This window comes from Mauremys mutica, unplaced genomic scaffold (genome assembly GCF_020497125.1).
Source record: "Mauremys mutica isolate MM-2020 ecotype Southern unplaced genomic scaffold, ASM2049712v1 Super-Scaffold_100210, whole genome shotgun sequence".
Lineage (NCBI taxonomy): Eukaryota > Metazoa > Chordata > Testudines > Geoemydidae > Mauremys > Mauremys mutica.
The window spans coordinates 441,329-462,513 of record NW_025423288.1 but is presented as its reverse complement, the minus strand read 5'-3'; the positions used below and the strand labels follow the sequence as shown (position 1 = coordinate 462,513).

The 21,185-nt window shown below is 52.8% G+C and overlaps 2 protein-coding genes across 2 annotated transcripts; one reads left to right on the top strand and one right to left on the bottom strand.

The window, feature by feature from the left end:
* Nucleotides 1-1,855: 1,855 nt before the first annotated feature.
* LOC123360061 (zinc finger protein 420-like) lies at nucleotides 1,856-3,112 on the bottom strand (the record flags this gene model as incomplete). Its single annotated transcript, XM_045001175.1, has 1 exon — nucleotides 1,856-3,112. A coding segment is annotated over one exon (1,257 nt), but the record flags the coding sequence as incomplete, so codon positions are not given.
* Nucleotides 3,113-15,206: 12,094 nt separating this feature from the next.
* On the top strand, nucleotides 15,207-21,084 carry LOC123360057 (zinc finger protein 3-like). The gene is made up of 5 exons (XM_045001172.1): nucleotides 15,207-15,266; nucleotides 17,613-17,736; nucleotides 19,532-19,719; nucleotides 20,160-20,226; nucleotides 20,972-21,084. The coding sequence occupies exons 2-5, from the start codon at nucleotides 17,619-17,621 to the stop codon at nucleotides 21,082-21,084; spliced, it is 486 nt and encodes a 161-aa protein (XP_044857107.1). The 5' UTR covers nucleotides 15,207-15,266; nucleotides 17,613-17,618.
* Nucleotides 21,085-21,185: the final 101 nt, after the last annotated feature.

Genomic DNA, 21,185 nt, shown 5'->3' with positions numbered 1-21,185 from the left:
TTTCCAAATCCTTGGCCTTGGTTAGGGTAAATTTACACTTCTCTGAAGTGGAATCCTTTAAAAAACCACTCAAAATCTCAGCAGTGTTAGTGAGGAATGGCTTCCCAGAACATGCCCAGCCTTTCTTTAATTTGGTGGCACAGGTCCAGGCAAGGAATTGGATACAGGCCTGGATCAGAATCTCTGTTAGTTACCAGAGCTGGAGTTTCTATTGAAAAATAATTTTTTTTCTGCAGCTATTAGATTTACAAAACACACATTTTTAGCATCCAGAAAGGATAAATTCAACAAAAAACCCACTTCTATTTCCTCAACATCTGTGTCATGAAGGGCATCTCCCATAACATAGGATTGGCTAGGAGAGATCTTCTGTGGGGCCTGGGTTATAAATGCTTTGGAAACCAAACACATGGGCATTGTGCCTAGTTCAAAATCACTTACCATGGAATTCTCTCCCCAGATCATATGAGACAATATTGACTTAAACAATTGAACTACACTGTGATCATATGCACTTCCTTCAGTTAGTTCAGGTGCTGCTGTTGTACACCATTTCCGAGTGGAAATTTTAAATCACTGCTGTTTGTTGGTTAGCATGTCCAGTAAATTGGAGAGTTCTCTCCTTTGACAGAACTGCACTTGAACTTTCTCCATGTCATCATGCAGGGATGGGGAAAAAGCAAACCTGAAGTGAGAAATGACGACTTTAGGAAATGGTCATTTGTCTTAAATTCTCCAATAAAGCTCAGCTACATCCTATCAAACTGAACTAATATCTAATTGGGTGACCAAACAGCCTCCAGGAAAGAGAGAAACCCACATCACAGAGATATAGAATACACGGCAATGAAAGTGTGAAGTGAAATTCCAGAGCAGGTTACATCTGATTATTCAGAATCAGGACAAGAGATTCTCGCATCACATTCTCCTCTGATCCATTCAAACATACTTCACTCAGCACTGTCTCAATAGCCAGTTATATTATTTACAAATTTTTTAGTATCCGAGCATTGCCATAATGGGGGACAAAACCACTCACCTGCCAGAAGTGGCTTTACCAATAGATGGAACCTGGGATTTAAACTCCCAATGAGCACACTGTGTTTGGGATCCATTTGAATTCCCCTTCCAGGTCTTTGACACTTTCATCTCCAGTCAGAGCGACTCTGATATAGGATTAAAGAAGTCAAAGCATCATCTCCAAGCACAGACAGCTGAGAACTCGTCCTCACAGGACACTTTGAGAAGTGGACGGAAAGAATGTGATGAAGATAACCTCTGCATGGCTCAGACAAAAGGTAGCAGTTCTGCAGTGATGGGGAAGGAGGGAATCTCTGAGTTTCCTCATCTCCTTCCAGTGTCACAGAGGCTGAAATTACACTTTTTTTCCTGCCCTTGCTCCTCTTCATTTAAATATAATTTGAAAAATTCCCATTATATCTGCTCTTCAGCACAACCCAGAGCAACGTGAGAACAAGTGGCAATGATACAATCTGTATCACTGGTGACTAACAATAACTTTGAAATAGGAAGAATAGTATAAATGTGATGCTCCCTGGTTCCTGATAGGAAGGGCACACTTGAATTACTCATGGGATAATGGAGTTGATAGAAAGGACAAATGGGTCCACCTCAAAACAGGGCAAACTGCAAAAGGCAAAAATGGGCCACTCATCTGGTCAAACTGAGGGATAACCATGCTGCAAACAGTTCAAACAGCTTTAAACGTTACTATGTGGGAATCAGGAAGATTATAAAAGAAAAAAAAGTATTGATAGCCCTAGAGGTGTTTATGTTGTTGATCTCCCTTGCAGATTCTCTGATGACTAACATGGGCTAAGTGCCCACAGAAGGTTTTTCCACACTCACTGCATTTATAGGGCCTCTCCCCTGTGTGGATTCGCTGATGCCTAATAAGGTGTGAACTGCGACTGAAAGTTTTTCCACACTCACTGCATTCATAGGGCCTCTTCCCTGTGTGGATTCTCCGATGTCTAATAAGGACTGAGCTGCGATTGAAGGTTTCCCCACACTCACTGCATTCATAGGGCCTCTCCCCTGTGTGGATTCTCTGATGTTGAGAAAGGGCTGAGCTGTCAGTGAAGCATTTTCTACACTCACTGCATTCATAGGGCCTCTCCCCTGTGTGGATTCTCCGATGTCTAATAAGGACTGAGCTGCGATTGAAGGTTTCCCCACACTCACTGCATTCATAGGGCCTCTCCCCTGTGTGGATTCTCTGATGTTGAGAAAGGGCTGAGCTATCAGTGAAGCATTTTCTACACTCACTGCATTCATAGGGCCTCTCCCCTGTGTGGATTCTCCGATGTCTAATAAGGACTGAGCTGCGATTGAAGGTTTCCCCACACTCACTGCATTCATAGGGCCTCTCCCCTGTGTGGATTCTCTGATGGGTAAGAAGGTTTGAGCTGCGATTGAAGGTTTTCCCACACTCACTGCATTCATAGGGCCTCTCCCCTGTGTGGATTCTCTGATGCCCAGTAAGGCCTGATCTGCTAGTGAAGCTTTTCCCACACTCACTGCATTCGTAGGACCTCTTCCCTGTGTGGATTCTCTGATGTTGATAAAGGCCTGATCTGCTAGTGAAGCTTTTCCCACACTCACTGCATTCATAGGACCTCTTCCCTGTGTGGATTCTCCGATGCCTAATAAGGTGTGAACTGCGACTGAAGGTTTTCCCGCAGTCACTGCATTCATAGGGCCGCTCTCCTGTGTGGATTCTCTGATGCCTAATAAGGACTGAGCTGTGCCTGAATTTTTCCCCACACTCTCTGCATTCATGGGGCCTCTCCCCTGTGTGGATTCTTTGATGCCTAATAAGGTGCGAACTGCGACTGAAGGTTTTTCCACACTCACTGCATTCATAGGGCCTCTTCCCTGTGTGGATTCTGTGATGCTTTAGAAGGATGGAGTAATCACATATATTTTTCCCACACTGAGTGCATGTCTTTTTTCTCTTTCCGCTCAGGATTTCCTGTTGTGTTTTGGTTTCCTTGAGGTCTTTCTGAGTTTCCTGACAGGAAATACATTTATCCACTTTCTCCCCTGGCTGGTTTCCCTGCTCTCCTTCTGGTCTGTGCTGAATGTCACGGGATTTTTCCTGCTTATGACTCCAGGACACATTCCTTTTCGATCTTTGCGATAATGCTCTGTGTTTATCCACTTGCTCAACAGTCTCCTGCTCCTCTTTCTCACATACCCTTGCGTCACCTGCTGTGATAGAGACAGAAACCTCAGACAGGGATGGAAAGGGGAAGGCCAAACCAATACAGGTACTGGAGAGAGGTCAAATAAAAATCAGGAACTGAACTCCCCCAAGTTCTTCCCCAAACAGGAGAGAGGAGGGATCGATTCAGGCTTCACATCCCATCCAAATTCACAGGGGGAAGGGAGGAAGCTACTGCCTGGTGTCTGCTAGTGTCTACAGGAAGCCATGAGCTATATTTACCCTAAGGATACGACCCCTGCTAGGGACAGTAATGAACTGAGAGACCTTCCAAGGGCATTGTAGGGCATCCCAGATGTTTCCTTCAGGCACTTACAGATTCTGAGTTGGTTTAATATTTCCTCACCTGTGCAGGGAGCTCTCAGGATCTCTCTTTCCTCTGAACCCTGGAGGTCTGGGACCCATGGCTCTTCCCCTTGTTCCAGCTGGGAGATCACATCAGGTTGGGAAATTGGAAACCCTGCTCAGATGAAAGAAAACAAAGGAGGTCACTTGATTTCATAACTCTGTCATAAAAAACATTCTATTAATTTAACTTCAGTGCTTAGTGTGACGGGTGTGCCTGGGGCAGTCCGCACTGAAAATGCCAGGGTCAGGGCAGGATGAAAAAGGGAGAGCAGATGCTCCCAAAACTGGTGGTTAACACTGAAGTTAAACTCAACGATCAGTCACAAACTGTGCTTCTGATCCCACACACGGGTTATCGAGAAGCTGAAAAAAGAAATCACACGGCCCCCTTTATTGCATTCCAGTTCTCCGACTCCCAATCAGCACCTAGGTCCAGTACAGTGAGAGGTTATTTAAAAACTCTGCTCATATACAAAATGTTTTTCTGACCCCAAAAGGTCAGCCACATTACAAGATCACTATAGGTTTGGATCTTACCCAAAAGACCACACTGCCAGCCAATCCTTTAGCATGGAAAGACAAGACAGGACACGACACAAAAAAAGTTGTTAAATGGAAAAGCAGTGAGATGCATTCCAAAATCTATATATCAGGTTATTAGCAGTATTGTTGAGCTGCTGGCTTGAAAGTCCGTCTGGAACACATCCACAAGTTCGATGGGTCTTTCAGTCCTTTGTTCCAGGCTTCAATTTGTAGAGAAGTTGCTCCAGAGGTAGGAAGAGGGATTGAAGACAAAATGGAGATGATGCAGCTGCCCTTTATATTCCTTTTGCCATGTGGCTTGTACTACCTGTGTCCCAAACACAAGCTTCACAGCACATGGCATGGAAAAGCCTCGGAAGTCTCAGCACACAGACATACCCCTGCATGTCTTGCTGACTCAATAGGTTTATGCCCTTGATCAGGGATGGGCAAATTACGGCCCACGGGCCACATCCAGCCGACAGGACCGTCCTGCCCAGTGCCTGAGCTCCTGGCTGGGGAGGCTAGCCCCTCCCCCGCAGCCACACCACCGTGCGGGCAGTGCTCCTGCGGGGCGGGGTGGGGCTGTGCGCTCCTGCAGGGCAATGTGTCTGGCTCTGCGTGGTCCATGTGGCTGCCAGACACGCTGCTCTGAGCGGCATGGTAAGGAGGTGGGGGCGTTGGATAAGGGGCAGGGAGTCCCAGGGGGCAGTCAGGGGACCATTGGATGGGGCGGAGGTTCTGGGAGGACGGGGGCTGGATAGGTGTGGGAGTCCCAAGGGTCTGTCAGTGGGCAAGGGGGTGGATAGAGGTCAGGGCAGTCAAGGGACAGGTAGCAACGGGGTTGGGTAGGGGGTGGGGTCCTGGATATGAACCCATATCCACACCCCCGCCCCCTGACAGACCCTGGGACTCCTACGCCTATCAAACCCCCCAGGTCTCCCTCCCCGGACCGCCCGCCCAACCGTCCCCGGCTCCCGGTCCCTGTCCCCTGACTGCCCACCAGGGCTCTCTGCCCCTTATCCAACCCCCCGGCCCTGGCCCCCTTACCACAGCCATGCGGCCTGCTGCAGCTAGACACGGGGTCCCTCAGGAGCGCGCAGACCAGCCCCCTTACCATGCCACTCAGAACAGTAGGAGCTTGCAGCCCCACCGCTGCAGCACTGCCCAGGAGCGGTGGGCCAGAGCGCTGAGGGCGCGGCATGTTGAGGCTGCAGGGGGACAGCGGGGGCGAGGGGACAGCAGGGGAGAGGAGGGGAGGGGAGGGGACGGGGGAGCCTCCCCGGCCGGGAGCTCAGGGGCCGGATGTCGCCTGCGGGCCGTAGTTTACCCACCCCTGATTTACATGTTAGTTTGTAAAAAGAACAGGAGTACTTGTGGCACCTTAGAGACTAACAAATTTATTTGTGGTTTATCTTGCATTTCTTCTGTAAACAATTCTGACTTTTATGACTTGTTACCTGTACTCACTTAAAATCTTTTTTTTTTGGTAATTAACAATCTTGTTTTATTGTTTTATCCAACTAGCGTGTTTGGATTAAAGTGTGTTGGAAACTGCATTTGGGATGTAGCGGGGTGGACGTCCGCTCCTGCTTTGAAGGGTTAAAAACAGCCCTGGGAGGGGGCTGTGGCTGGAGAAAGCAGCTTTTAGGTTGGGCTGCTTGGGGGAAGTGGTTGCAGCTGGGGCCACGCCCCAAACAGACTCAGCTGCTCTATAAAGGCACAGAAGCCAGAGGCAGATAGAATCTCTCTCTGTTTGTAGAGGGAGATGGGCCTGACTGCAGGGAGCTAGACACAGGGTACCTGAGTGGAGCAGGGCTGGGGAAAGGCAGAGGAGCTGGGGAGCTCCAGCCTGGAAAGCCCCAGGTTGCGGCCTAGCAGAAGGCAATAGGTACTGGGGGGCTGCAGAGGGCAGCCCAGGGGTAGGCAAAGGCAGCAGGTCCAAACCCTCCTTGCCAGTGATGAGTGGCTGATACTGCAGCCTGCCCCAGGGTGTGGGGCTAGACGATGACTGGCCTTATACTGAGCCGAGGTGGGAATAGTGGGTGGGAATTCCCTGGGGAGGGGAGACCCTAAGACTGAGGGGTTACTGCCAGAGGGCAGCACCCCAGGTAAAAGGGGCACCAGGTCCAGGGAGGGACATGGGAGGCCAGAGGACAGGCGGATCACCGGCCTGCAGAGGGTGCGCGGGAGCTGGAATGAGCTAATTCCCAGAAGTCACCAGCAGGGGGTGCCGCAGGGGTGAGTCCACTCATCTACATGGGATAACAAGGCTGGTGCATGTCAGTTTCCACTGATGAAATGACAGACTTCATATGAGCTTGCCTTGTTCAGTAGTGTGCTGGACAGCGAAAGATGCACATTTCTGGGGGAAGTCTGGGAACAGAGACTTTTCTGGGGTTTTCCTGTGCTGCACTGTAACTCCTGAGTCGCTGACTAGCAGCACTCAATACTGTAGCTGGGAGCGAGTTACATGCTGGAGACTGTGTGTTAACTGCCCAGGAGTGGCTGCTCTCACAGTAAAACAGAGTAAAAGTCACCCCAGCTTGGGAAACTGAGGGGACACAGCTGTTCAACACTCCAGATTGCACTGTAGTTAATGTCACAGACACTCAATTTCAAAGAGGCTCCCAAAACACAGAGAAAGTAAATCCATGTCCCAGAAATCCAAGACTCCAGAGAGAGGGCAAGTCTCCCTGCCACTGCTTCTTGCTGACGGAGAGGTCCAGAGACAATGAGAGAGTCCTGGGGAAGCTGGGGACAGTAACCATGGTCTGGTGGGGTTCAGTGGAGAAAGGGAACAGGAAGGGCAGGGATAGTACTGAATGCAGGATCTCAGCAGTACTAGATGTCAGGATAGCACATAGTGCAGCCCATTGGAAAACATAATCCCAACTAGACATATAAAATGATGAGGTCTAAATTAGCTGTTTCCACTCAAGAGAGAGAACTTGGCGTCACGGATAGTTCTCTTAAAACATCCACTCAATGTGCAGCAGCAGTCAAAAAGCGAACGGAATGTTGGGAATCATTAAGCAAGGGATAGAAAAGACAGAAAATATCATATTGCCTGTATACAAATCTATGGTGCACCCACATCTCGAATACGGCTGTAGGAGCTGGATTTTATAATATACTGGGAGAATTTAATGTACGATTTGATTTCATCCTGTCAGCCACCCTGTTTGAATAGCAGAAAGGAATGACAGACCAGAACAATCCTTCTGACTGATTATGGTCACCTTTTGTTTTAGGATAAGTTACACTGTCTACTATGGTTTCCTCTATGTATTACAAATTAGGCACTCTAGTTAAATATACATGTCTTTGTTTTAAGGTTAAGTAAGTAAGAGATAGGATTCTCTATTGTGTCTATGTTAAGTAGATTAGAGAAACACTGAAGGCAAGGTTTCATTTGCAATGCCTTTTTGCTCGATATAAAATACTACTGTTTGTATTCTCAGTGGGTTTGTGTGAATGAGGATGTATGCATCAGGAAAAGAGAAGGTGTAAAGGCCATTGTTATAGCCAGAGTCAAGGAAGAAGGAGTCAAGAGACTTAAAGGACATCAAAGAATCATCAACGTGCATCCATAACGAAGGGCAGATTGATGACCCTGAGGTAAAGGCTGGCACCCCTGAGGACAATTGATTAAATCAGAGCAAAGGATAGGCTGACCCTCTCGGAGGTGCACTGGAATGTTTACACCAGTTAAGAAGTAACCGATCACAAACTGATACAGCAAAATCCATAGACTTCAACAAAGGGAAAAAAAACTATAAGATCCAGGGTGCTTGGTCATGGGACTTTGGGTTTGTCATGCCACACTCCAGGGGCATTGGACCGCGACCGACAAGAGCCCAGCCCCACAATCGTGCTGAATCTAACTGGCCATTAGATTGACTCGAGCTACAACAAACTGGTAACTATGAACATCACTGGCAGGACGGGGGGAGATATAGGGTGGGGGGGAGAGAGAAGCATATGCTAACTGTTGTATTCTCAATAAATGCTGTGTATTTACCTTCCTCTATAAAGATCCCGTGTGCTTTGTAGGAGCATAACACTGCGTGCAGATGTGGTCGCCGCATCTCAAAGAAGTTTACTTGTGCAAACAGGAGATATTTGACACTGTGCAATACTGTTCCTGTGTTCTGCAGTAGGGGAGCGTCTGTGGCAGTGTGTGGGTCCCTGGCATATTGGGGTGATGCAGAGACAGGGCAGAGCAGAGGTAGCATTGTGGGGCTGGCATGAACTGTATCTCTTCATTTCCCCTTCCAAGAACTGAGGGGACAGGAATCCTTACCCAGCAAGGTCACATTCTCATAGTTCTCCTGCATGACGTCTCTGTAGAGGGCTCTCTGAGCAGGGTCCAGCAGAGCCCACTCTTCCCTGGAGAAATACACAACCACCTCCTCGAAGGTCACTGGCCCCTGAAAGAGCAAGGGTCTAACACTCAGTACCTGATGCCCCACTCCCACTATTTGTGGGGGAGAGAAGCCAATCAAATGCAAGCTCTGGGTGGATCACAGTCAGAGTCCCACCTCCACCCCACTCAGAGCATCCTGGAAACACCAGGTTAAGGGGATGAATACAGAGCCCCTTGTCTCTCCCAGCAGATCCATCACACGCCTACTAGCCACAGACTGATAGAGGAGAGGGAGCCCCTAGCAGGGACCAGGGAGAGCTCCCTCGTAGGAAGCCCAACACCCTCCTCATTGTGAGGAGCTGGATATGAAGGGAGGGGAATCTCCCCTAAACCTCACTGATGGGTGCCCCCTTCATATCTCACAGCAGCCGCTGGTTAGTCAGGTCAGGCTCCAGCACTGGGAGTCTGGTCAGTTTTCCTAGCCCCATGTAGGAGGGTTATTTTCTGTTTCACAAATTAGGGTATTTCCACCTCCTAATCTCATGGGTCTGTTACTAGAATCTGGGCCATTTATTAAACTCCCCCCAGCAGGAATGTCACAAGCTGTCCTCCTCCCTTCCCCACCTTGTGCATTTCCTGCCCCGCTCCAAACCAGACTGTGCAAATCTTCCCATCTCCGGTGTATTTGCTGTCCCTCTCCCTCCTGCAGGAACCCACCAGTAACCCCCCGATAATCCCTACCTGAACAGCCTCCTCTGCAGCCATTTCTCTCCCCTGTCCCATGGCAGGATGGGATGAGCTGGAGTGAAACATGGACGTCATTCTGCAGCCTGGGAGGGTGAGAAGGGCAGTTGTGGGGGTTACAGAACAGGCTTTAGTTAATGTCACAGGACGATTCCCCCAGGCCCTTTCCCTGCAGACAGACATCCTAGATTCTGCCATCCTGGGAAAATGCTCAATCTCTTTATTACAGTGTGGAGCTGGCCCCTCCTGCCAGGCTAAGCCCACAGAGAGATTTTTAACCTTCCTTCTCCCTCCCCCAATCTCATAACTAAGTCTCTGAACACAAGGCTAGAAAAGAGCAGAACCAAAGGAGTCACTGTGGGGGATTCCCTCGGACACTGACCCCCCGGCAGTCACACCCCAGCAGGGGGAATATGGAGTCAAGAACCAGCTTTTTTCCTCTGTCTGATTCTTTTCTTGATCACTGGAAAGTGGTTCTGCCCAGGGATGCTGCAATACATGTGTCTGGGTGGACTAGAGAGCTGGAAATCTCTCCCCCCACTCATTTCTCCCACTGCCCCTTTCAGTCTCTCCTTCCCCTGTCCTCTCTCCCTGCCCCTCTGGCTGGGACAGTCCCATTCCTGGGGGCTTTGCTCTCCCATGGCTGGATTTGCTTCTGGCAATTGCTAATGGGAAGAAATGACGAGGGGCTGTTTGTGCAGAGTCACCTTCTTGCCAGTCCCCAGCACTTTCCCTGAGGTCTGTCTGTTACCTGGAGTCTGGTAGAATTTGTATTAACAGAGCCCAGGGCTGCCCCAAGGGGTTAGTAGCAGCTGGAGAAAGTCATCCCCTGGGCAGGGCAGAGAAGCAGCTTTAATTAAGGGCACATCCCAGCACAGAGCCCCGCTGGGGGAGCAGCAGCTGCTAAGCCTGGTCTCCCAGATCACAATGGAGGCTGCAGCGACTGCCCCAGGAAGCTGAACCCCAATATCCCGGGCAGAGAGGGACAGAGCGTTTGAGCAGCTTCCCTCCTTTAGCTCTCTGGGGAGAGCAGCTAATGAAAGCCCCTCCTCACAGGGAGAACTGCTGATCTCATTTGCCCCACTGTCCATTTGGAGTCACTCCTTGTCTTTCCATGCAGTGAGTCTGGATTAACAATGGTCTCAATGAAACCAGATTTCAGAAAGAAGGAGTCCAGAACGCTGTGGAAGAGACCATTGTGTGGCATTTCTAGCCCCCTTCCCACCTGCCTCACATGCCCGATCTAGGACAAGGACTGGGAGATGAATATTCCCTACGGGATTAGAAGTTCCTGCAGTTTTCAAGAGCAGAAAAAAGCAAAATCTGTGATTTCGCTTGACAGTGTTTGATAAGTGGATAGAAAGTTATCAGGGTGAGTGGGCCTGGCTGGGGGCTGCCTGGCCGCGCTTGGAGCCAGGATTGTGGCACAAACTGATCCGGGTGCAGGATCAGGGTTAGTAGCAGCCCCCAGACACCCCCCAGTCCCCAGACCCCACAGCCGGGGCCCCAGACACCCCCACAGCCCCAGCCAGGGTCTTGCCAGATCTTCCCTGGCCCCCAGTCCCCAGAGTCCCTGGCCAGGGGCCCCAGACACCCCCAAGGCCCCCACCAGCCCCAGGGAGAGCTGGACACTGGCGAAGGGGAGAGAAAATGGGGCACAGTCGGGGGGGGGGAGACAGGGAACTTCTCAGGGGTTGGGGGAGGGGGGGTCACCCTGGGGGCTGCTCGTGGCTCTCTAGGGAGAAAGGGGGCAGGGCGGGGGGGTCCCCACGGGGGGGGCAGCGGTAAATCCGAGGGGATCTCAGCCCCCCCCTTTCTCTCCCCGCTCCTCGGGGGTCACCGGCTCCTCCCCCCCCCCGGCCATGTCCGGGCTGCACCGACACTTCCCCCCCGCCCATTTCCCAGCCCCCCCGGGACCCTCCCGCCCGGTCTCACCCCCCGCCCCCGGGCTCGCGCCGGGACCTGGAGGCTGCAGCTCCGCAGCGGGGGCGGGGCCCGGGCCGGGCACGGGGGGGTTAATGAAGGTCTCCCACCGCGATCTGCGCATGCCCAGAGCCCCAGCGGCACAAACCTTCTCCGGCCCGGGAGAGGCTCCAACGGCCCCGCACGAGCCAGGCAGAACCGCAGCGCCCCGCCCGCATTCGCCCTCCGGCTCCGCCTCCCTCGCTGACGTCACTTCCGCTTCAGCGAGAGTCCGGAACTACATCTCCCAGCCTGCCCCGGGAGCGCGTCCGCCTTCTCCAGCCCGGGTGAGGGAGGGGTCAGCAGCTGGAACTGCGCATGCTCCGTGCGAGCCCCGCTGGGGGCGGGAGAACAAAGCTGCTGCTGCTGCCGCCTCCGTGTGAGCCGGTGAGTGAGAGACCTCGGGGGGGGGGCGGGGCGGGCACGTGACTCTGCCCCGGGGAACCCGGGAGAAGCCTCGGAGCCGCCCTGGCCCCAGGAGCCGCAGCAGCCCGGGGGGGTGTCGGGCGGGGGAGGAGAAGCCGGAGTTGCGGGGGGGGGAAGGTCGGTGGGACGCGGTGGGGGGGGGTTTGAACTCTCTCTGGGCAGCCAGAAAATTCCCGGGGGGGGGAAGTGGCGGGGAGTTAATTGGCTCCTGTCCCTGTTGGCGCCTCTCGCCCCCGGTACAGAGTCTCTCCGGTTCTGCCCCGTTTCTCTCTCGGGGTCTCGCTCGGGCTGTAACATTCGGGGAGATTCGCCCCCCCCCCCCATGATCCGCTCTCTCGGCTCCCCATGGCAAATGGTTTCTGGGAGGGGTTGATTCCCGCAGTGCTAAGCTGTAGCCACCTCTGGGGTGGATCCATGGTGGCCACTATTTGCTAGTGACTGGCCATGGACATTACTTGCCTTTCTTGTTCTCCAGGCCTTCCATTCTCCTGTTAAAGCAGCACCCCCCAGGGATCCCTCTGCCCGGGTGACTGGCCAGCGGGGGGGGGCAGTGATAACTTTCTATCCACTTAGCAGACACAGTGAGGTAACACTGTTGCTGGGGTAGGGGGTGGGGTGTCTGTGTGGGGAGATTGCAGCTGGAGCTGAAGGGGCATTGTGGGAGGGGGAGGCCTCTGGGTGGCTGGGCAGGGGGTACCCTAGTCAGGTTGGGGGGTTCTGGAGGTTTGGGGTTTCGGGGGGTGGTTCTGAAGTGCCCAGCCCTGAGGCTGTGGGTCCTGGAGGTGGGTATCGCTGGGAGCCTGTTGGCTGCAGAACAGCAGAGGTGGGCGTCTCTTGGGGAGGCGGGACAGGGGGTTAGAGGGAGCCTGATGCTGTGCCAGGGGCTCTGTCTGGGCTTCCCCCGCTGGCTCCTGGGATCGTTGCCATGCTCAGGGGACAGAGCTGGGGGTGGGGGGGGATCCCTGGCACTAGGTCAGGGGATGCTAGGCAAGCAGAGTGAGGGGTCCCACTGTAAAGCATCAGGGGGTCCCAGACAAATGGCAGGGCAGATCCTGCTTGGGGGCAGGGGGTTGCTCCTAGGCAGACAGTGAGGGACTGAGTTCCCAGTGGAGGGTTCCCTTGGAGGCGGGGGGTGTCCCTGGCTGCTGGGGGCTGTTAGTGGGGGGAACCCTTTGGGATTCCCAACCTGGCAGCCATGGTCTGGTGGGGATTCCCTGCCCGATGGGGCTTTGAGGGGTATCTGGGGCCCCTGGCAAGGGACTCGGGGGGGGGGGGGGATGCATCCCAGGTGGGACCCTGTTTGGGGTCTGGCTGGAGCCCCTGGCTGGGGGCTCTGGGAACTGCTATTAACCATGATCCTTCTCTCTGATCAACTTGTGCCAGAGCCCTGGCTCCAGGCACTGCCCGGCATTCTCCAGCCACATGCCCCATCACTGTGATAACTTTCTATCCACTTATCAGACACTGTTAGTGTGAAATCACAGATTTTGCTTTTTTCCTCTTTTGAAAACTGCAGGAACTTCAGTTCCGTTTGGAAAATTGGTGCCCCCAGTCCTTGCCCTAGATCTGGGGGGTGAGGCAGGTGAGAAGGGGGCTAGAAATGCCACAGAATGGTCTCTTCCACAGCGTTCTGGACTCCTTCTTCCTGAAATCTGGTTTCATTGAGACCATTGTTAATCCAGAGTCACTGCATGGAAAGACAAGGAGTGACTCTGGATGGACAGTGGGGCAAATGAGATCAGCAATTCTCCCTGTGAGGAGGGGCTCTGATTAGCTGCTCTCCCCAGAGAGCTAAAGGAGGGAAGCTGCTCAAACGCTCTGTCCCTCTCTGCTCAGGATATTGGGGTTCAGCTTCCTGGGGCAGTCGCTGCAGCCTCCATTGTGATCTGGGAGACCCGGCTTAGCTGCTGCTGCTCCCCCAGCGGGGTTCTGTGCTGGGATGTGCCCTTAATTAAAGCTGCTTCTCTGCCTGGCCCAGGGGATGACTTTCTCCAGCTAGTACCAGCCCCCCTAGGGTAGCCCTGTTAGTACTAAGTTCTCAGGCAAACATTCCAAGTAACTGAAGGAAACGAAGGGAAAATGCTGGGGTCTGGCCTTAAAATGACTCTACACAAATAGCCCCCCCCTTCCCCGGGTCCTTTCTTCTCCCGTTAGCAATTGCAGGAGCAAATCCAGCCATGGGGGAGCAAACTACCCAGGAATGGGACTTTCCTATCCGATGGGCAGGGAGAGGGAACAGGGAAAAGGAGAGAGAAGGAGAAAGAGAGCCTGAAAGAGGCCGTGGGAGAGGAGAGTTTGGAGAGAGTTTTCCAGATCTGTTATCTGCCCAGACAGATGTATTACTGCACCCTGGGTAGAGTCACTTTCCTGTTGAAAAGATGAGGATCAGACAGAGGAAAAACCAGTTCCTGACTCCATATCTCTCCTGCTGGGGTGTGGCTGCTGTGGGGTCAGTGTCCGAGGGAATCCCCCACAGTGACTCCTTGGGTTCTGCTCTTTTCTAGCCTTGTGTTCAGAGACTTTGTTACGGGATGGAGGGACGGAGAAGGGAGGTTAAAAATGTCTGTGTGGGCTTAGCCTGGCAGGAGGGGCCAGGTCTACACTGTAATAAAGAGATTGAGCATTTCCCAGCATGGCAGAATCTAGGATGTCTGTCTGCAGGGAAAGGGCCTGGGGGAATCGTGATGTGAAATTAACTGAAACCTGTTCTGTAACCCCCACAACTGCCCTTCTCACCCTCCCAGGCTGCAGAATGATGTCCATGTTTCACTTCAGCTCATCCCATCCTGCCATGGGACAGGGGAGAGAAATGGCTGCAGAGGAGCCTGTTGAGGTAGGGATTGTCGGGGGGTTGCTGGTGGGTTCCTGCAGGGGGGAGAGGGACAGCAAATACAGCGGAGATGGGAAGGTTTGCACAGTCTGGTTTGGAGGTTGGAGCGGGGCAGGAAATGCATAAGGTGGGAAAGGGAGGAGGACAGAGTGTGGCAAACCTGCTGGGAGTTGTTTAATAAGGAGCCTAGATTCTAGGAACAGACCCATAAGGTTTGGAGGTGGAAATGCCCTAATTGGTGAAACAGAAAATAATCCACCTACACGGAGCTAGGAAAACTGACCAGACTCCCAGTGCTGGAGCCTGACCCGACTAACCAGCGGCTGCTGTGAGATATGAAGGGGGCACCCACCAGTCAGGCGTAGGGTAGATTCCCCTCCCTTCATATCCAGCTCCTCACAATGGGGAGGGTGTTGGGCTTCCTACCAGGGAGCTCTCCTTGGACCCGGCTAGGAGGTCCATCTCCTCTATCGGTCAGTGGCTAGTAGGGGTGTGATGGATCTGCTGGGAGAGACAAGGGGCTCTCTTCATCCCCTCACCCTGGTGTTTCCTGGATGCTCTGAGCAGGGTGGGAGTTGGACTCTGACTGCGATCCACCCAGAGCTTCCCTTTGATGGGCTCCTCTGCCCCATGAACAGTGGGGCTGTGAGTGGGGCAGCAGGTACTGAGTGTTGGACTCTTGCTCTTTCAGGGGCCGGTGACCTTCGAGGAGCTGGCTGTGTATTTCACCAGGGAAGAGTGGGCTCTGCTGGACCCTGCTCAGAGAGCCCTCTGCAGAGATGTCATGCAGGAGAACTATGAGAACGTGACCTCGCTGGGTAAGGATTCCAATCTCCTCCCTTCTTGGTAGGGGAAGTTAAGAGATAAGGTTCATGCCAGGCCCACAATGCTACCTCCACTCTGTCCTGTTTCAGCATCACCCCAATATGCCAGTGACACAGAGGACCCTCCCCACCCCTGCTCCAGAACACTTTGGGAACAGAGCACAGGAGCAGTATTGCACAGTGTCAAATAGCTCGTGTTTGCTCAAGTGAAACTGGGGGTTAGGTCCGGCATAATGAACAGAAGGTTCCTACCCCTGCCCTTCTCTTCAAACACTGAGCCTACTCCCTCCCAAACCAGAATGTGCTTGGGGTATGAGAGGCAGGCTGCTGGAGTCAGGGCTGCTGGGCCAGGGTTACTTATCACACAGACACTCAGGGTATGGCTACACTTGCAGCTGTACAGCGCTGGGAGTTAAACCTGCCTTCGTACAGCTGAGTAGGGAAAGCGCTGCAGTCTGTCCATACTGACAGCGCACTGGTGTGGCCACATTTGCAGCGGCATTGGGAGTGGTGCATTATGGGCAGCTATCCCAGCATTCAAGTGGCTGCAACATGCTTTTCAAAAGGGGGGTGGGTGGAGTGTGACAGGGAGCGTGGCGGGAGAGAGAGAGTGGGGTTTTGGACTGCTGAGAGTGTCAGCACCCTGCCTTGCAAGTTCCGACCCCCTCCCTCCTCCACCCCTCTCTCACTGAAAGCAAACAGCAGCTGTTTGGTTTTTTTCTCACAAACCAGATAAGCAGCTTCCCTCCAACCCCCATCCCTCCTCCCCCGCGCTGCCTCTCTCTTCAAGCAAACATTAGTTGTCGGCGTTCCAAAGGGAGCCCCCCTGCCTCCCTCTACTCATTCACAGCAAACAGGAGCTGTGTTTGGTTTTTTGACAAGCAGCTCCCTGAGCCCGGAGTTCACAACAAAACAAAGAGAGGCATCACAACAAAACAAGGAGAGGAACCTTCACTTAAAAGGATTATGGGGAGTTTCTGGAGGTCAATCACTGCGTAATAAGGTTACTCCCCGTTTACACTGGAGCGGGAGCGTCTCAGCCACTCTGCAGCAGCTGTTATTCCTCTCGGGGAGGCGGAGTACCTGCAGCGCTGTAGCCACGGAGATGCAGCGCTGCATGTGCCTTGCCAGTGTGGACGGAGAGTGAGTTACAGCGCTGTGGGCGGCTTTATTGCACTATAACTCGCAAGTGTAGTCAAGGCCTGAGTGCCCGTTCTCAAGAAACTGACCAAATGCTTCACTGAGGCTACTTAGGATGAAACACATTGAGATACAAGTGCATGGCCAATATTCATAACTTCAAATACAAAAATGATACACACATACAGGCAGCATAGTCATAACCAGCAAACTACAACCTTTCCGTAGACACCCCACTGGACCTCCCCTGTACAAGACCTGGTGCAGCCATAGGCCCCTGGTTGCAGCGGTGATCTATACGGTCACAGTTCATGTCAGTAACATCACAGTGGGCACGTCCGAGGGGGCTGGTCTGGAAGCGGGAGGGGGTAGGAAAGCCACAAGGTGGAGGAAGGGAGGGGGACAGGGTGTGATAAATCTGCCGAGATTTGTTTACTGTGGTGCCTAGATCCCAGCACCAGCCCCCTATGGTTTGTGGGTGGGAATTCCCTAATTAGTCAAGCAGGAAACACCCCCCCCCCCCGTATGGGGCTAGGGAAACTTACCAGACTTCAGTACGGGAGCCTGAACCTACTAGCCAGAGGTACCGGTGTGATCTAAAGGGGCACCCACCAGTGAGGCCCAGGGGAGACACGTCATCCCCTCCCATCTGGCTGCTGGCAATGAGGAGGGTGTTGCCATTCACACCAGGGAGCTGTCCCTGGACCCTGCTGCGGGCTCCATCTCCTGTCCCAGCCTCTGGCTAGTAGGTGAGTGAGGAATGGGAAGACTCCTGCCCCCTCTCTCTGCTGGGAGGAGTGGGGGTGCTCTTTGTCTCCCCTCCCTTCAGGGGCGGCTCTAGACCCCAGCGCACCAAGCAGGCGCGTGGGGCGGCCCTTCCCCTGGGGGGCGGCATTTGGCTCCGGTGGACCTGCCGCAGGCATGCCTGCGGGAGCTCAGCCGGAGCCGCGGGAAGAGGGGACCCGCCGCGGGACCGGGGAAGGGCGGCGCAGCGCACCGCGCTGCTTGGGGCAGCCTATTTTCTAGAGCCGCCCCTGCCTCCCCTTGATGCTTCCTGGCTGCTGTCCTGTGATGGGGGTGTGGGTGGAACTATGCTGCCTGCCTGCCTCCCACAGCTTCCAAGTGATTGGCCCCTCCCCTGTGAGCAGTGGGGTTGTCGGTAGGCAGCAGGTACTGAGTGAGGGGCACTTGCTCTTTCAGGGGCCAATGGCCTGCGAGGAGGGGGCTGTGTATTTCACCGAAGAAGAGTGGGCTCTGCTGGACCCCGCTCAGAGAGCCCTCCACAGAGACGTGCAGGAGAACTATGAGAACGTGACCTCGCTGGGTAAGGATTCCCATCCCCTCAGTTATTAGAAGGGGAAAGAAGAGTTGAGGTTCACAAGACCCCACAATGCGACCTCTACTCTGCCCTGTTTCAGCAACACTCCAACAGGCCAATGACACATACTGGCACTTTGCCCCGCCTGCCACACAACACTTTGGGGCAGAGCTCAGGAGCAGGATAACACAAAGCCCAACGCCTTCTCTTTGCTAAGGCAAAACTTGGTTAGGTCCAGTGCAGGGAACAGAAGCTACCTACGCTTGGCCTGCACTCAAACACTGAGTCTGCTGCTCACTATCCATCTCAGACTTTCCTAATGTCACCACCCCTCTACCCTCGCGCTCAGGATTCCTTCACTTACCCCCATTGAGCATTGGAGGCCATTAGCACATATACCACCAGAATGCTGACAACCCTCGTGACAAGAACACACCTTGTAGGTTGTGTCAATGACACAACCTACAACACTTAGCACTGACGTGAGGAATACCTGTTCTTTGGAGATTCACACACACCTCTCTTCTTCTCACAGTCCCGGCTCTGCCAAGCTACTCCAACTGTTCCCTCCGCTGTTCATGTAAAGCTACAGCTGACACAACACAAATAATGGCATGTTCTTAGTCTTCCTTCTATTGATCATTGATCAGTACATTTTAAGGTCAGGAGATACTATTAGGTCATCTAGTCCGACCTTCCATATAGTAGGAGCCATACACTTTCATCCAGTTACCATTGTAGTGAGCTGAATAGCTTGTGTTTTGATGAAAATATCTTCCACGCAGGCATCCAGTGCTGAGTTGCAGACTTGAAGAGATGCAAGTGCCAAATTTTCCCTGGTTGGTTGGTAAACCGTTGCTCGACCCTTACTGACCTATTCCCAGTGACATTTGCTAGCCCCAAGGTTAGGGCGTAAGCTTCCTTTTGCAGGTGTGGTGGGTAGTTCTTCATTTCCTGGTTCTCAGATGTTTAACTTTCGCCACTCTCCACATACTGGAAGGGCAGAGGCAGCACTAGGCCACCTTAACTGTGTTTTAATGTAGTTTATAGAATCGTAGGACTGGAAGGGACCTAGAGAGGTCACCTAGTCCAGTCCCCTGCACTCATGGCAGGACTAAGTATTATCTAGACCAGGGGTGGCCAACCTGTGGCTCCGGAGCCACATGTGGCTCTTCAGAAGTTACTATGTGGCTCCTTGTCTTGGCACCGACTCTGGGGCTGGAGCTACAGGTGCCAACTTTCCAATGTGCTGGGGGTTGCTCACTGCTCAACCCCTGGCTCTGCTACAGGCCCTGCCCCCACTCCACTCCTTCCTGCCCCCTTCCCTGAGCCTGCCGTGCCCTTTCTCCTCCCCCTCCCCCCCCAGAGCCTCCTGCATGCCACAAAAAAAGCTGATTGGGAGGTGTGGGGAGGGAGGGGGAGGCACTGATCCGTTGGTGGGAGGTGCTGGGAGCTTGGGGGAGGAAGCTTATGGGGGTGCTGCTGATGTATTGCTGTGGCTCTTTGGCAATGTACATTGGTAAATTCTGGCTCCTTCTCAGGTTGGTTTAACTGCAATGAATTGACAGCCCTACTTCCTATTCATTCTGACTAACTCCTGGCAGTAGCTCCCTCCCTGCACTTCGTTCTGCCTGAGTATTTGGGTGGCAACTGGCTGAAGAATTCATCTCTTCCTCTCTCCCCTTTGGGGAAGAGTTTGGGGAACTTCAGTCCCTGATTTTTTTTCATCTCCAGCTGTTCTTCCAGTTTGTTTTCCCCTTTTCTATTCCTGTTTGTGATGGTTTTTCTTTCTGTGTCCCAGCAGGTGCTGGGCTGGTGAGTGAGACCATGGAGCAGAATTCTCAGCAGGAAGATGATGAGGAAGTGGAACCTCATGGCACACTATTGCAAAGATGCAAAGGGAGTGTGTCCAGGAGTTGTGATCAGGGAAAAGCCTGTGAGAGTCAGCACATTCCAGAGAGGTGGCAGGGAAACCAGGCAATGCAGAAGGTTGGTTATTCTGTTTATTATCGGAGAACTCACAGACTTCTCAAGGAAACCACGGCCCAGCAGAGAATCCCCAGGGGAGAGAGAAATAACACGTGTGTTGAGTGTGGGGCCTGGTCTACCCTACGAGTTTATATCGAATTTAGCAGCGTTAAATCGCATTAACCCTGCACCCATCCACACAACGAAGCCCTTTGTATCGATATAAAGGGCTCTTAATATCGATATCTGTACTCCTCCCCGGCGAGGGGAGTAGCGCTGAAATCGGTATTGCCATTTCGAATTAGGGTTAGTGTGGCTGCAATTCGACAGTATTGGCCTCCGGGCGCTATCCTACAGTGCACCATTGTGACCGCTCTGGACAGCGATCTGAACTCGGATGCACTGGCCAGGTAGACAGGAAAAGCCCCACGAACTTTTGAATTTCATTTCCTATTGCCCAGCATGGAGCGCCGATCAGCACAGATGACCATGCAGTCCCGGAATCAAACAAGAGCTCCAGCATGGACCGTACAGGAGATACTGAAGCTGATCTCTGTATGGGGAGATGAATCTATTCTATCAGAACTCCGTTCCAAAAGACAAAATGCCAAAGCATTTGAAAAAATCTCCAAGGCTATGATAGACAGAGGCCACAATAGAGACTGAACACAGTGCTGCGTGAAACTTAAGGAACTGAGACGAGCATAACGGAAAGACAAAGAATCAAATGGCCGCCCATGGAGGGAGGGAGGGGGGACTGAGGACTCGAGCTATCCCACAGTTCCCGCACTCTCCAAAAACTATTTGCATTCTTGGCTGAGCTCCTGAAGCCTGAAGGGTCAAAAACTTTGTCATGCGTGGTTCAGGGTATATGTCATCAGCCTCTCCCCTTCCGTGAAAGAAAAGAGAGGCAAATCGTTTCTCACCTTTTTTCAATGTCACCGGATGCTGCTGGCAGACGTGGTGCTGCAGCGCTACACAGCAGCATCCCCTTCCCTTCCCCGATGGCAGACAGTGCAATATGACTGGTATCCATCATCATCATCCTGTGAGTGCTCCTGGCTGGCCTCGGTGAGGTCGGCCGGGGGCGCCTGGGCAAAAATGGGAATGACTTCCGGTCATTCCGTTCTTTAAGCTTAGTCTAATGGAGATTCAGTCCTGCCTGGAATATCATAGCAGCTGGAGGCTGCCTTTCCCCCCACACTTTTATCTCTGCTTTTATATCAGGATAGTGAACTCAAGCTAGCTAACTCCATGGCAAATCCTGGTGCAGTCAAGATCCAGGTACATTTAACCTTCATGTACCTAGTTAAAGTCACTCCTGGTTCACCCTTCCTGGAGCTGATGGACATTCCTATTGGAGGGACACCCACCTCCATGACATAGCACAAAGGAGGTGATGAAAAAGAGTGTGGGACTCATCCCAAGGAAAGGTGAGCTGCAAAATTGAAAAGCAAACAACTCAGGTGAGGGAGTTGAGAGACCAC